General features: G+C 36.3%; 2 protein-coding genes across 2 annotated transcripts; one reads left to right on the top strand and one right to left on the bottom strand.

The window, feature by feature from the left end:
- Positions 1 to 6,301: 6,301 nt before the first annotated feature.
- Positions 6,302 to 9,496, bottom strand: LOC114383867. Its single transcript, XM_028343590.1, has 3 exons — positions 9,415 to 9,496; positions 7,385 to 9,222; positions 6,302 to 7,201 (listed from the first exon to the last, which is right to left on the bottom strand). Exons 1-3 carry the CDS (start codon positions 9,494 to 9,496, stop codon positions 6,302 to 6,304), a joined length of 2,820 nt encoding a protein of 939 aa, XP_028199391.1.
- Positions 9,497 to 10,187: 691 nt separating this feature from the next.
- Positions 10,188 to 10,553, top strand: LOC114383866. Its single transcript, XM_028343589.1, has one exon. The coding sequence runs from the start codon at positions 10,188 to 10,190 to the stop codon at positions 10,551 to 10,553; it is 366 nt and encodes a 121-aa protein (XP_028199390.1).
- The last annotated feature ends 1,619 nt before the right edge of the window (positions 10,554 to 12,172 follow it).

The following is a 12,172-nucleotide window of genomic DNA, read 5'->3' as shown; positions in this document are numbered from 1 at the left end:
TTTAAAAAAATATGAAGAGGTATTTATCTCTCACAAGGCGACAAAAAAGGTCTGAATGTATGCTGTAAGAGGTATTTACGTTTGATGCCTAATTATCTCCGAAGAAACATGTCTTAAATTAATTCAAAATCTTACGTAAAATAAGCCAAGAAATTGACAGATCAAAAAACCAAATGCTGGTAACAGAATTGCAAAAAAAAGGACCAGCAGTGCTAGTATTGAAAATTTTATTTCAGCTATGTACAAACAGGTTATTCAACCAAGAAGCAATGTGCCCTTCAATCCAAAAACTTACTAAAAATGAATCTGAAATCCACAAATAATGCACTAACAACAAATCTACACATTTTGCAAGCAAGGAAAGTTCACAAGCCTAGGCATCATCACTCCAATCAAATGTGTCAGCAATTAACTTCAAACTAGATAAGCTCAGCAGCAACAGAATTAAAATTCTTCAAATTCGAAGCAGAAACCCCATCCTGTTTCGAAGTAGTCTCACTCTGACCTAAAATGTGGAATATCTTCCACTCACAAACCTGTTGGAGCTACCAGATACTTGTTCAGCTGAATTAGAACTATGTTCCGTCCCATCAACATCTCTAAGAAATTCAGGCTCCTTAGTGGTAACCATGAAGTCCATCAAGTTGCGGCTAAACCCCAAATCAGAATACACCCTCAAGGCATCCTAGATATGAAAATAGATACTACTAGATATAGCAGTGGCATAACATAAAAAAAACTGATATATTGAATAATATCACAATAAAGCACCCATATATATGTTCATATCCTCTACTGTCAAATCAGACAAAGAACTCATATGACTGTGTCTCATTCCTTATGCAGTAGCCATAAAGCCAAATGAAAACAAGCTAAGACTAAGGCCTAATGATTTCATAAAATAATACATTAACGTACATGCTTCTTTTACTTATTTTGACAGTCTCATGCTATGATATATAAACATATTATGTATAAACATAATATTTTGACAGTCTCATGCTTCCTTCATTTTTTATTTGCCATTCAGCTACACGTGTTTTATTTTTGTATCCTTATACAAATTAAAGGAATTGTAATTAAAAATGTATGTGCCTGGTAAAATAATTGCTGCAATGGCATGTTGAAGAGTTAAACAATATCAGAGGCAAAGAAGTTAACATAGACAATCAAAGGCTTGAGAAGGGAGATTATAGTGAAATCAAATGAATCATTGCAGCCCAGGTCTAATTCTAATTCTTAATTATGGCAGGGAGATTATAGTGAAGTCAAAGGAATCACTGCAGCACATGTTAAAAAATTGTCTTATTATAAATTTATTAATATTTCTAAAATTAAGTTAAAATTTAAAATGATAGGTATCATAATTTGTGATTAGCAAGTACTTTATATTATCAGTAGATCACCTTTAAATTCATATTTATATTTAAAAAACGACCTAAGTAGATTAACAAAATTAGATATTGAAGTAAAATTGTAATTAAAAAAATACCACATAATTTAAAAGTTACATTTTAAATTACTTGTTTAGCTGTTATTCCTTATGGTTCGAGTAATAATAACGATAACAATTCAGCCTGAATTGTTTCAGATTAATTTTCTTTTTTGCAGAAAACAAATATGGGAACGAGTAACAATTTGAAGGTTGTACATTCAGGAACTAAAAAATTCAAAATAGCTAGTAATAAGAGGGATTTGTTTTTGGGATTTTCTGAGCACCAATAGCGGGTACGCTAGAAGCTTGCACTTGAGGAGGGAAGCATATTGGCAGCTAATAAACAACTTTCTTAACTATTTGCCGTTCAGATTTGACTGTTTCTTTTGGTAATATGTAAATATAAATAGTATAAGGCTATGGCTTATGGACATGGTCTTTTTGACCCCTAACAATCTTAGAAGTCAATATAGACCATGTTTTTACGCCATAGCTTATACTATTGTGATGTACATATTAACAAGAAGAACCAGGAAAGTCTGAAGGACAAGTAGTTAAGAAAGTTGTTCATTATCTGCAAACATCCTTCCCTCCTCAAGTGCAAGCTTCTTGCGTAGCCGCTCTTGGTGCTGAGAAAATCCCAAAAACAAATCCCTCTTATTACTAGCTATTTTGAATTCTTTAGTTCCTGAATGTACAACTTTCAAATTGTTGGTCGTTCCCCTCTTTGTTTTATGCAAAAAATGAAATCAATATCAAACAAAACATGCATACAATTGTCATCGTTATTGCTACTTGAACCATAAGGAATAACATCTAAAGAAGTACTTTAAAACGTTTATTTATTTTTTTTGCTATTTTTTGAATTACAATTTTACTTCAATATCTAATTTTTTAATGTACTTAGGTGGAGGATGTTGACGAAGAGAAGGAGAAGGAAGAAAAAAATTTAAAGAAGATTAAGGAAGTGCCACATTTTTTTTTTCCTCAGCAAGGAAGTGTCACATGAATGCTCGTTGGTGAACAAGCATAAGGCCATTTGGATGACAGAGCCTGAGGAGATCACAAAGGAGGAGTATTATGCTTTCTACAAGAGTCTCAGCAATGACTGGAAGAGCATTTGCCTGTGAAACACTTCTCAGGTGAGGGACACTTGGACTTTAAGCCTATCCTCTTTGTTCCTAAGAGGGCACCTTTTGACAAGTTGACACAAGGAAGAAGCCTAACAATATTCAGCTTGGTGTGATTTAAACAAGGAAATAACTTAAGACTTGCAATTGTAACTTACCTCTTCATCTCTTTTATGTTAAAGTTGTTGACAATGTGCATGGCACAATAAACAAGGAAATAACTTCTGCCTGCTCGTACAAAGATGCTGCTTCCAAGGATTCTGCAGACGAATTTGTGATGTCCCCAGCACAAACTGCTAGACATGAATTTTTAGCATGCTAAAAATTGTCCTACCCCACCCCAGCAACTGCAAGATTTAAGTTCTATTGGAACAGTAAATACAGGGCTGAAAACTGTAAATAAGACTGATAAACTTGTGCACCCTATGAAGATTTTAGTTTCTAACATTTTGTTCAATACTAAATTTCATATACCAGAAGTTAGGTTTGACTAATCTTTCTGGATTCTATATGGTGAGGATGACCAAGTAACTGTTAAATCAATCAGCAAGCAACTCCATGATGTGGTGTGGACTCGAGCTTAGATAAGACACTAGAGCTGTATACATGAATATGTTGTATGTTTCTATTGCAGGTAGAGACACCTGAAAATATGAAGTTTGTGTTCTCAGACAATATCAATGACCTTAGAAATATTGGATAGAAAGTAGAAATAATAAAACAAGGATTTGTTTCTTTGCTGACCCAAATAATGTCTTCGAAGAGGCCAAAGAAGTCTTGTTTGGGAAATATTTTTGGAAGGCCCTTTCAATAATTGTTATTTGATTAATTTCATGTTTGTTCTCTAAGTTCTCTTATACCATTTGAAGCCAGAGAAGATCTCAAGTAAACTTTTGTTTTGCAAACTTTAGCTTCCTTGTCTCAGATAACAGAAACATATCCTTAAATTACTCAAGCAGATTGGCATAATTTACTTGAAGCAGACTAATCAATTCAAGATACAAGTAACTTTTGCCAAGCTTAAAATTAAATTATGTGGGAGCAGAAACAAAGTTAATTTTTGAAACATAAGAGGCTAAGAGGTTTGAAAGTAAGATTTTAATAGTGCATTATCTAACAATCAACAGTATTTCTAATTGAGCAAAGGGTACTTGCATGATAGTACCATAATACAGGTATTAAAGATTTGAAGAAATTTAATGAGGCCTTGCTGGGCAAATGGGGCTGGGAATTGGCGACTAATCAGAATCACTTTTGGGCCAGAATTGTAATGTCCAAGTATGGTGGCTGGAATGCTCTGATTCATGGCAGAAACTCCATAGCTTTCTCTAACTGGTGGAAGGACTTAAAATCTATTTTTCAGCAGCAGCACACTAATAGGCTGTCCAATAATTTGTGTTGGAAGTTGGGTAATGGGGCTAAAATCAGGTTCTGGAAGGATAAATGGAGGGAGGATGATTTAACTCTTCAAGAAAAATACCCTACTTTGTATCAAGTGAGCTACCAGCAGGATTCTTCTATCAGCCTAATGGGAATTCTTGTTGATAATAAATGGGAATGGAGGATGCAATGGAGGAGAAACTTCTTTGACCATGAAATCGATATGGTAGCAGCCTTTATGGATGAGATTGATGCTGTCCAGATTTGCCCAACCAGTATGGACTCCCTTATTTGGAAGGCTGATCCTAGTGGAACCTATTCCACATAGTCAGCCTACAATATCCTCAAGAATGATGGCAGATCTGTTAATGACGACAGAGCTTTTAAGATTATTTGGAATCTGAAAATCCCCCCAAGAGCAATTGCCTTCTGTTGGAGAATTTTCAGAAACAGATTGCCTACTAAGGCTAACTTGAGGAAGAGACACATCACTTTGCCTTCGTATAGGTGCCCGTTATGTGATAGTGAAGAGGAAGATGGTTAAAAGGAATAGACAAAGAGTTTCATATTCATTTTAACCAATGGTCTAGCAACTTGCAGGAGGAACTGTCCTAGGGGGGTTTTCTCTGTTATTTATTTTTAGCTGTTGGGTGCTTTGTTCTACTGTAGTGGGGTTTGGCAATTCTATGCCTTTGTAACCACATATCTTTTACCTCAGTACCTCTAGTACTGATTTATATATAATACTACATTATTTTTGCTGTGCAAAAAAAACAATTTTTGCACAATTCCCAGTACACCAAACTGATATGGGAACATATATAAGAAAATCTGGAAGTTGAAAGACAAAGATTTTAATACGAGCTTCATATAATGATAAGGATGATAATAAATATTGATACAAAAATGCATAATAATAAATTATTTAATAACTCATTTTCAGTACCTTCATATATGATAAGGATGAATACTAGAGTAATTTTCTTTGCACAGCTTCAGGTTTTGTTCTCAGATGTGCTTAACGTTATTAACCTTAATTTGGACTTTGTTTTGAAAACATATTAAAAATATTATTATTTAAAGAGTGTTTTAAAACATTTGATTTTATTGTAAATTTTTCAAACACAAAATAGTTTGTTAATATAAAAACATTATACTTACACAAGATTAAGTATTAACTGTGTGATAATCTCTTTTTCTGGTACCACTGGTACTGGTTCTCTTATTAATAATATATATATTTTCAGCCTTCCAAAAAAAAACTGTGATAAAAATGCTATTAAGTATTAACTGAGTTTGTATAATTCTAAGTGTCTGTAAAAAACAAAAAAGAAAAGAAGTTCCTATTAATCATAATATTTGGAGGGCCACTGGATTATGTGGATTGGAAAGCAATGCTTTATTTGGCAGTGCAAGTGGGTAGGCAGCTATTTTCATAGTTTTAGGAAATTTGGGATGTTTACAGTGATACAAATCAATTTATTCCATACAAAAATAGTATAACATAAAAATCAAACTTCTGGTTACATTAGCATAAAAAATAATATGCATTACCCTATTAAGTATTTAAGGATAAAAATACTACCCCTGCTTCCTAACACAAAACCCATGCCAATTTTCATTTGTTTAAGTTATCAATTTAAATTTGTGAACTTATTATACACATGATTTGTTCTGGTCTCTAACTTTGATCTGCCAATATTTGTTCTCAACCTCATCTAACTAACTAATATTGATGTTTAAAATAAAAACTGCCCCTGTGCTGTTCTTTACAAATATAGGAGTCTAGGATAGTGATTAACTATTCAAATAAAGGACAAGTCATTTAAAATAAAGGGCATCAAACACATGTAGAGATTATAAAGGACAACTATTTGTTATAGTCAATTATGTTTTGAACAGAAAAATTGATTCTTAATTCAAATATTGTAATTGGTATGAAGGACTTACTAGAATGTCATTCCACACAATCTCCTTTAGCGTTTCAGGTACGCCTTTCCAATTATTGTGGATAATGGGAACCTTTTCTCGCGCCACTACGCCTAGGTAGCTGTGGAACTTTTCACGCATCGGTCCGGATGCTCTCCCGGTAGCGGTATCCACATAAACAGCCGGTCTGGGCTGATCCACGGTTCTTAATGTCAATGTTCTCAGCCGTGTCGTTGTTCTACTCCTCTTGGAAGTCGCCTCTGATTGACCATCGAACTGTGGAGGAGACGTCGGATCTGTGGCCATGATCCTGTAAATAAAATACACAATTAATATTAACGATTACATTTAGACATTAACAAAAGCAAAGGCGTAAAACTAACATAATCATTATATTTACACATTAAACAAAGCATTACTTTCGCACTCAGCCTGTAGGGATGTTTTCCCATAGACCTTCATCATGATCTACACGATTTGCATGTCCATCATCCACTTCATCAGCTTCATTCATTGAAGGCAATTGTTTTGAAAAACCAGACATTTGACCAATGTCAAGGGTTGACTCATCATTATGGTAATTCATTCCACTTGGTCTTCCTTGCAAAGCCACAGACAAACTTGAATTACATGGATCTTGTACATAGAAAACTTGTCTGGCTTGTGCTGCCATAATGAAAGGTTCGTCTATATATGCCACCTTACTAAGGTCTACCAAAGTAAATCCCAATGGATCTTGAAACACACCCGTTGTCCCGTTCACCCACTGACACTTAAAAACAGGCACTCTAAATGATGTATAATCAACCTCCCAAATTTCTTGAATGACACCAAAGTAAGACATGGATGCTCGAATGGGGTTGTTATTCGATGTACTGGAAAAGTGCTCCGAAGCAGCATCAACACAGACCCCACTGTTTTGTACCGAACTTTTATCATCTTGGGACTTTGTGTAGAATGAATAATTGTTAATGTCATACCCCTTCCATGTAGGGACATTCAAATTTGGGCCAATGGCTAACAATGTCAGTCGTCTGGAAACACTTTTATCAGCAAGTATTGTTTGTCTAAACCAATTTATGAAAGTTTTGTTGTGCTCTTGCAATACCCTCATCATGTTCATTTTGGGGTGACTATCTCTAACATGTTTTTTGTGAGCCTCTATGTACGGAAACACCTCTGTTGTGTTGTTTAATATATACAAATGTGCTTGTGACACGTCATGTCTAGTCATTGTCACAACATTGTATCCACGAGTACCCTTGCCGGCTATTGGCTGGTCATGCCGGGATGCAGGAACACCGACAGGTTTCAATGAGTCAATGTACTGTGAGGCAAACTCAATGCATTCTTCAGCAACGTATCTTTCCACTATTGAGGCCTCTGGTCAATGTCGATTCTTCGTATAACCCTTTAAGACCTTCATGTACCGCTCAACTGGATACATCCATCTAAAATACGTAGGACCACAACACCTTATTTCCCTTACCAGATGAACAACTAAGTGTACCATAATGTCAAAAAATGAAGGAGGGAAAAACATCTCCATTTGACAAAGGACAACGACAACCTCATCTTCGAAAGCATCCAACTGTTTAGGGTCAATGACCTTGGCACATATAGCATTAAAAATGAAACACAAGCGACTGATTGCAACACGGACCTTCTCAGGCAATGTTCCGCGGATTGCAACAGGCAAAAGTTGTTGCATTAACACATGACAATCATGTGATTTCAAGCCAACCAACTTAAGCTCATTCACAGACACAAGACTCTTGATGTTTGAAGAGTAGCCTTGTGGGACTTTGATATTATGCAAGCATTCACAAAAACTTCTCTTTTCAGCTGTTGACATTGTGTAACAGGCTGGGGGCAGATATGTCCTGTTACCTTTTGAGATAGGATGCAACACCTGACGTATACCCATGTCAACCAAGTCTTGACGACACTTGAAACCATCCTTTGTCTTGCCTTTAATGTTTAGGAGGGTCCCAATTAAAGAATCACAAACATTTTTCTCGACATGCATGACGTCTATACAATGCCTAACATCATGATCGGACCAGTACGGAAGATCAAAGAAAATAGACTTCTTTTTCCACATGTTTGAAGTGGATGATGGTTTTTTTTGGGACTTGCCGAACATATTTACGACATCCTTGACCTGCTGATATACTTCATCGCCAGTTAATGGATTTGGCGCGGTTTCATGTTCTTGACTTCCATCGAATGCCTTCTTCAATCGTCGATACGGATGATACTGTTTGAGAAATCTTCGATGCCTAGTATACACAGTCTTCTTTCCATGTTTAAGTTGGCGGAAACTTGTATTCTGCTCACATATAGGACATGCGTGATGTCCTTTGACACTATATCCACTTAAATTTCCGTAGGCTGGAAAGTCATTGATGGTACAAAAAACCATTGCACGCAACTTGAAAGCATGCTGCAAATTTGCGTCCCATACATCAACCCCTTCATCCCACAATTTTCGCAAATCGTCAATTAACGGTCTTAGATATACGTCAATATCATTACCTGGTTGTCTTGGACCAACTATCATCATACTCAGCATAACATACTTTCGCTTCATGCACAACCACGGAGGGAGATTATAAATGAACAGCAAAACGGGCCACGAGCTATGGTTAGTAGTTAAGGTTCCAAATGGGTTCATTCCGTCCGTTGCAAGACCAAGCCTTAAATTTCTAGGCTCGACCCCAAATTCAGGATACAAACGATCAATTGCCTTCCATTGCGGGCTATCTGCAGGATGTCGCATCAATCCATCTGATTTTCTGGTATTTGCATGCCATATAAGGTTCTTTGCATCTTCCCCATTAGCAAACAACCGCTTAAACCTTGGTATTATTGGGAGATACCAACACACCTTTGCTGGACGGCGGTCGGCGTCTGAGACTAGTACAGTAGAATCTCCGTTGGTCGGTCTGTACCGAGAAACCCCACACACAGGGCAGTAATCTAGTTCAGCAAAATCATCTCTGTACAAAATGCAGTCATTACAACATGCATGAATTTTTTCGTACTGCATCCCAACTGGACATAAAATCTTCTTTGCTTGGTAGTGATTCTTTGGCAAGACGTTATCAGCAGGAAGCATGTTTGTCAACAACATCAGCAACTCACTAAAACTCTTGTCACTCCACCCAAATCGAGCCTTCAAGTTAACCAGAGCTAACACAGCTGACAATTTTGTGAAAGATATGCAGCCGGAATACAAAGGCATTTTTGAATCAACTTCTATGTTGTCATACAATGCTGCATGTGCCTCTTCAAACCCCTCTTGCCCAAGATCGCGAATCATTTCTTCTATAGGATTTCCGCTGTCTGTAGTAACATCGTCAGCCTATGACATGTCAGCTGTATCAAGGGATTCCCCATGCCATATCCACTTTGTGTAGCTACGAATTATTCCCTCACAAATAAGATGAGTTCTTATGTCATCAATTGTTTGGCGCCTCCCATTTCCACACTTCACACATGGACAAAAAAAATTTCCCCACATAGGTTGCGCTTTACTTTGAGCAAACAGCAAAAACTCTTCAACACCATTCTCGTACTCTTCAATTATACGTGATGCGTTCATCCAACTTCGATCCATGTTACACCTTCTATGTCAAACGTTAGTGGCTTAGGGGTTACTTGACATGCATCACAAGCATAGAGCACCAATTGCAGTAGAAAACACACCAGAACTGCACCTTTTATACAAAACGCTGCAGTGGAAAACACATTAGCAATTGCAGTTAGTTGGACCAGCAATGCTAACAAGTAAAATGGTGCATGGCTGTTTCAAGGGATTCGGCATTTTTCAGTTTGTTGGCCTCTATTACCAATGCTTATAAGAAAAAATCAAGAAAAACTGCACAAACGAAAACATCGAAATTTAATGACGAAAGTGGTGCAATTGAATTTCAACATCATTTTTTAAAGATTTATAAAATCAAATCAGCTGAATTTGGGAAAAATAATCTATGTCAAAGTAGCTGATTTCTGGTGGTAGAAGAAATTTCACTTCCCAATGGTGGCAGGATTTAAAGAGTATCTTTCAGCAGCAACACAATAACTGCTTTAATGATAATTTAAAGTGGAGGGTGGGTACGGGGTCCAATATTAGTTTGCGGAACGATTTATGGCTGCAGGACAACTGTAATATCCAAGGAAAGTATCCCCAATTATATGTAATAAGTAAACAGTAGAATTCTCTAATTAATTCTATGGGAGAATTTGTGGAGGGCAGATGGGAATGGAAGTTATCTTAGAGAAGGGACTTTTTTGACTATGAAATACAAATGGCAGCTGACTTTGTAGAGGAGATTGATTCTGGTCATATACATCTTTTTTGCAACTGTACAATGACAAGGAGACTTTGGTGGGAGGCTGTGAGATGGGTTAATAGAGTGGGTCCTTTTTCCACAGACCCAAAGAACCACTTTTTGCAATTCACTCAATGGAACAGCAAAGCTAGTATAAACAACAGATGGAAATTTATGTGGTTAGCTCTATCCTTCTTCGTCTGGCATCATAGAAATGCTATGATTTTCAAGAACCATCCGTTTGATCCTGAAAAGGTTATCGATGATACCTTGTTCCACACTTGGTCTTGGTTAAAATGTGCAGAGAAGGACTACACCAGGGACTACACCATCCATATGTAGCAGTTGCATGTGGAGGTCAAGACCAGGTTGTCTCATGAACGACAACTCCATTAGCCATCTTCCAGCGGTCAATGACATGGTGTGCATGCAACGGGACTCGAGAAATTTGAACACCTTGCAATACATGTTCTGGGGGTGGTCGGGTAAGGACATAAAAAGGCGGAGATGAAGAGATTTATTGTAAAATATTTCAGTACACCTAGTACTGAATTTTATACATAATATATTTGATTTTTGCCTTGCAAAAAAAACAACAAAGGAAGGGTAAATGCTGACACCTCTTCCAAGAGGTGCAGCATACATGTACTTAAGTTATGGGGTGTAGCTGGTCCACAATACCATCCTCAAATTCAACCACAATTGGGGTTAATTTATACTTGTTCCTATAGTACCTATGGTACTCTCGTAATTGTATGATATTGGCACAAAAAGACATAATAAACATCATACTAGACAGCTCAAAAGAACAATTACACGGCATGAATATGAAGGCATTAAACGAATACATGTTTTCAGGCATCATACATGTTTGTGATTTGTGGAATTTCAAAAACATATTTTAAACTATTACTAGAAACAATAAACACACCTGCAAATAATGAAAGGAGTTCTTTGGTGATTCTTTGGTGCCTGATTCAGCCTGAAAAATAATAACACTTTGGTCAATCAACCGCTTCTATGACAAACATTTGTGTAATATGTAGAAAATAATTTGTGGCAATCAACTTGATATGATACAGAATTAAATTGCAAGGCATTAACTAAAGAAAGCAGTGAAGACAGAGTTCCAACAGTCATATATAAAGCTCAAATCATGGAAGAAGGTCTTCACTACATCATATTCTTTCTAGCTATATAAAGCTGAAATCATCATTGCAAGACAGGAATATATAATTAAGAAATGGCTCCAAAAAAAAATTAGTGTAAATTTTGAAATGGAAATGTTCCAATATGATCTGATTTGTATTGTAGAAATTATTGTCCTAGCATTTGGATGGAATCTCTATGCCCTTGCCCTGTTTCATTTGACATGTACTTAGATTTTGCTTTCCTTTATTGAATCTGATATCACAACATCATATCTTGGCATCTACAAATTACAGCTAGCATTTGGATGATGCTCTGCTTTTACTTTGGTCATGGCTCAAGTCCAACGAGAAAGATTTTACACTTCACTTTAATCAATGGTCTTCCAATGTAACACTAGGTTTCTGTACTTAGCTTGGGAGTGTGGGGGCTGGACTTTTGTAGCATGGGTTAGGTAGCAGGGTGCTATGGTGCTGGCTTTGTTCCTACTAATAATCATAGGAACCAGCTGGCCCCTAAAATTTGTAACTTCAGTACCACTGGTACTCATTATTAATATATCATATCTATGTTTGCTGACAAAAAAAAATTAAAAGAAACTATTTGTGTAAATTTTTAATATGATTAAGCATATAATGTAATATAAATTACTTAATTTATATCTATAAATTTCATAATAGTGGTTATTCCACTATCTACTATCCTACTATACCAGTTTTGGGGTGAAATGCTCTGCATCTGTATTCAGGAATTGATAATGATGCATACAACTCTCATTGACCGTATTAGCCCAGAAAGGGAGCTTGGACTAG

Source organism: Glycine soja, chromosome 14 (genome assembly GCF_004193775.1).
Source record: "Glycine soja cultivar W05 chromosome 14, ASM419377v2, whole genome shotgun sequence".
NCBI classification, from domain to species: Eukaryota; Viridiplantae; Streptophyta; class Magnoliopsida; order Fabales; family Fabaceae; genus Glycine; species Glycine soja.
This window is presented reverse-complemented; position numbering and strand designations above follow the sequence as displayed.

What these genes read in the sequence shown, in the direction of transcription:
- LOC114383867 (XM_028343590.1), bottom strand. Translation starts at nt 9,496, where the DNA reads ATGGATCGAAGTTGGATGAACGCATCACGTATAATTGAAGAGTACGAG. An exon ending in GTTTTTGCTGTTTGCTCAAA is followed by an intron (nt 9,223 to 9,414) that starts GTAAAGCGCAAC and finishes ATGTTACTACAG; the next exon opens with ACAGCGGAAATCCTATAGAA. An exon ending in CTTCATTTTTTGACATTATG is followed by an intron (nt 7,202 to 7,384) that starts GTACACTTAGTT and finishes TTTGCCTCACAG; the next exon opens with TACATTGACTCATTGAAACC.
- LOC114383866 (XM_028343589.1), top strand. Translation starts at nt 10,188, where the DNA reads ATGGCAGCTGACTTTGTAGAGGAGATTGATTCTGGTCATATACATCTT.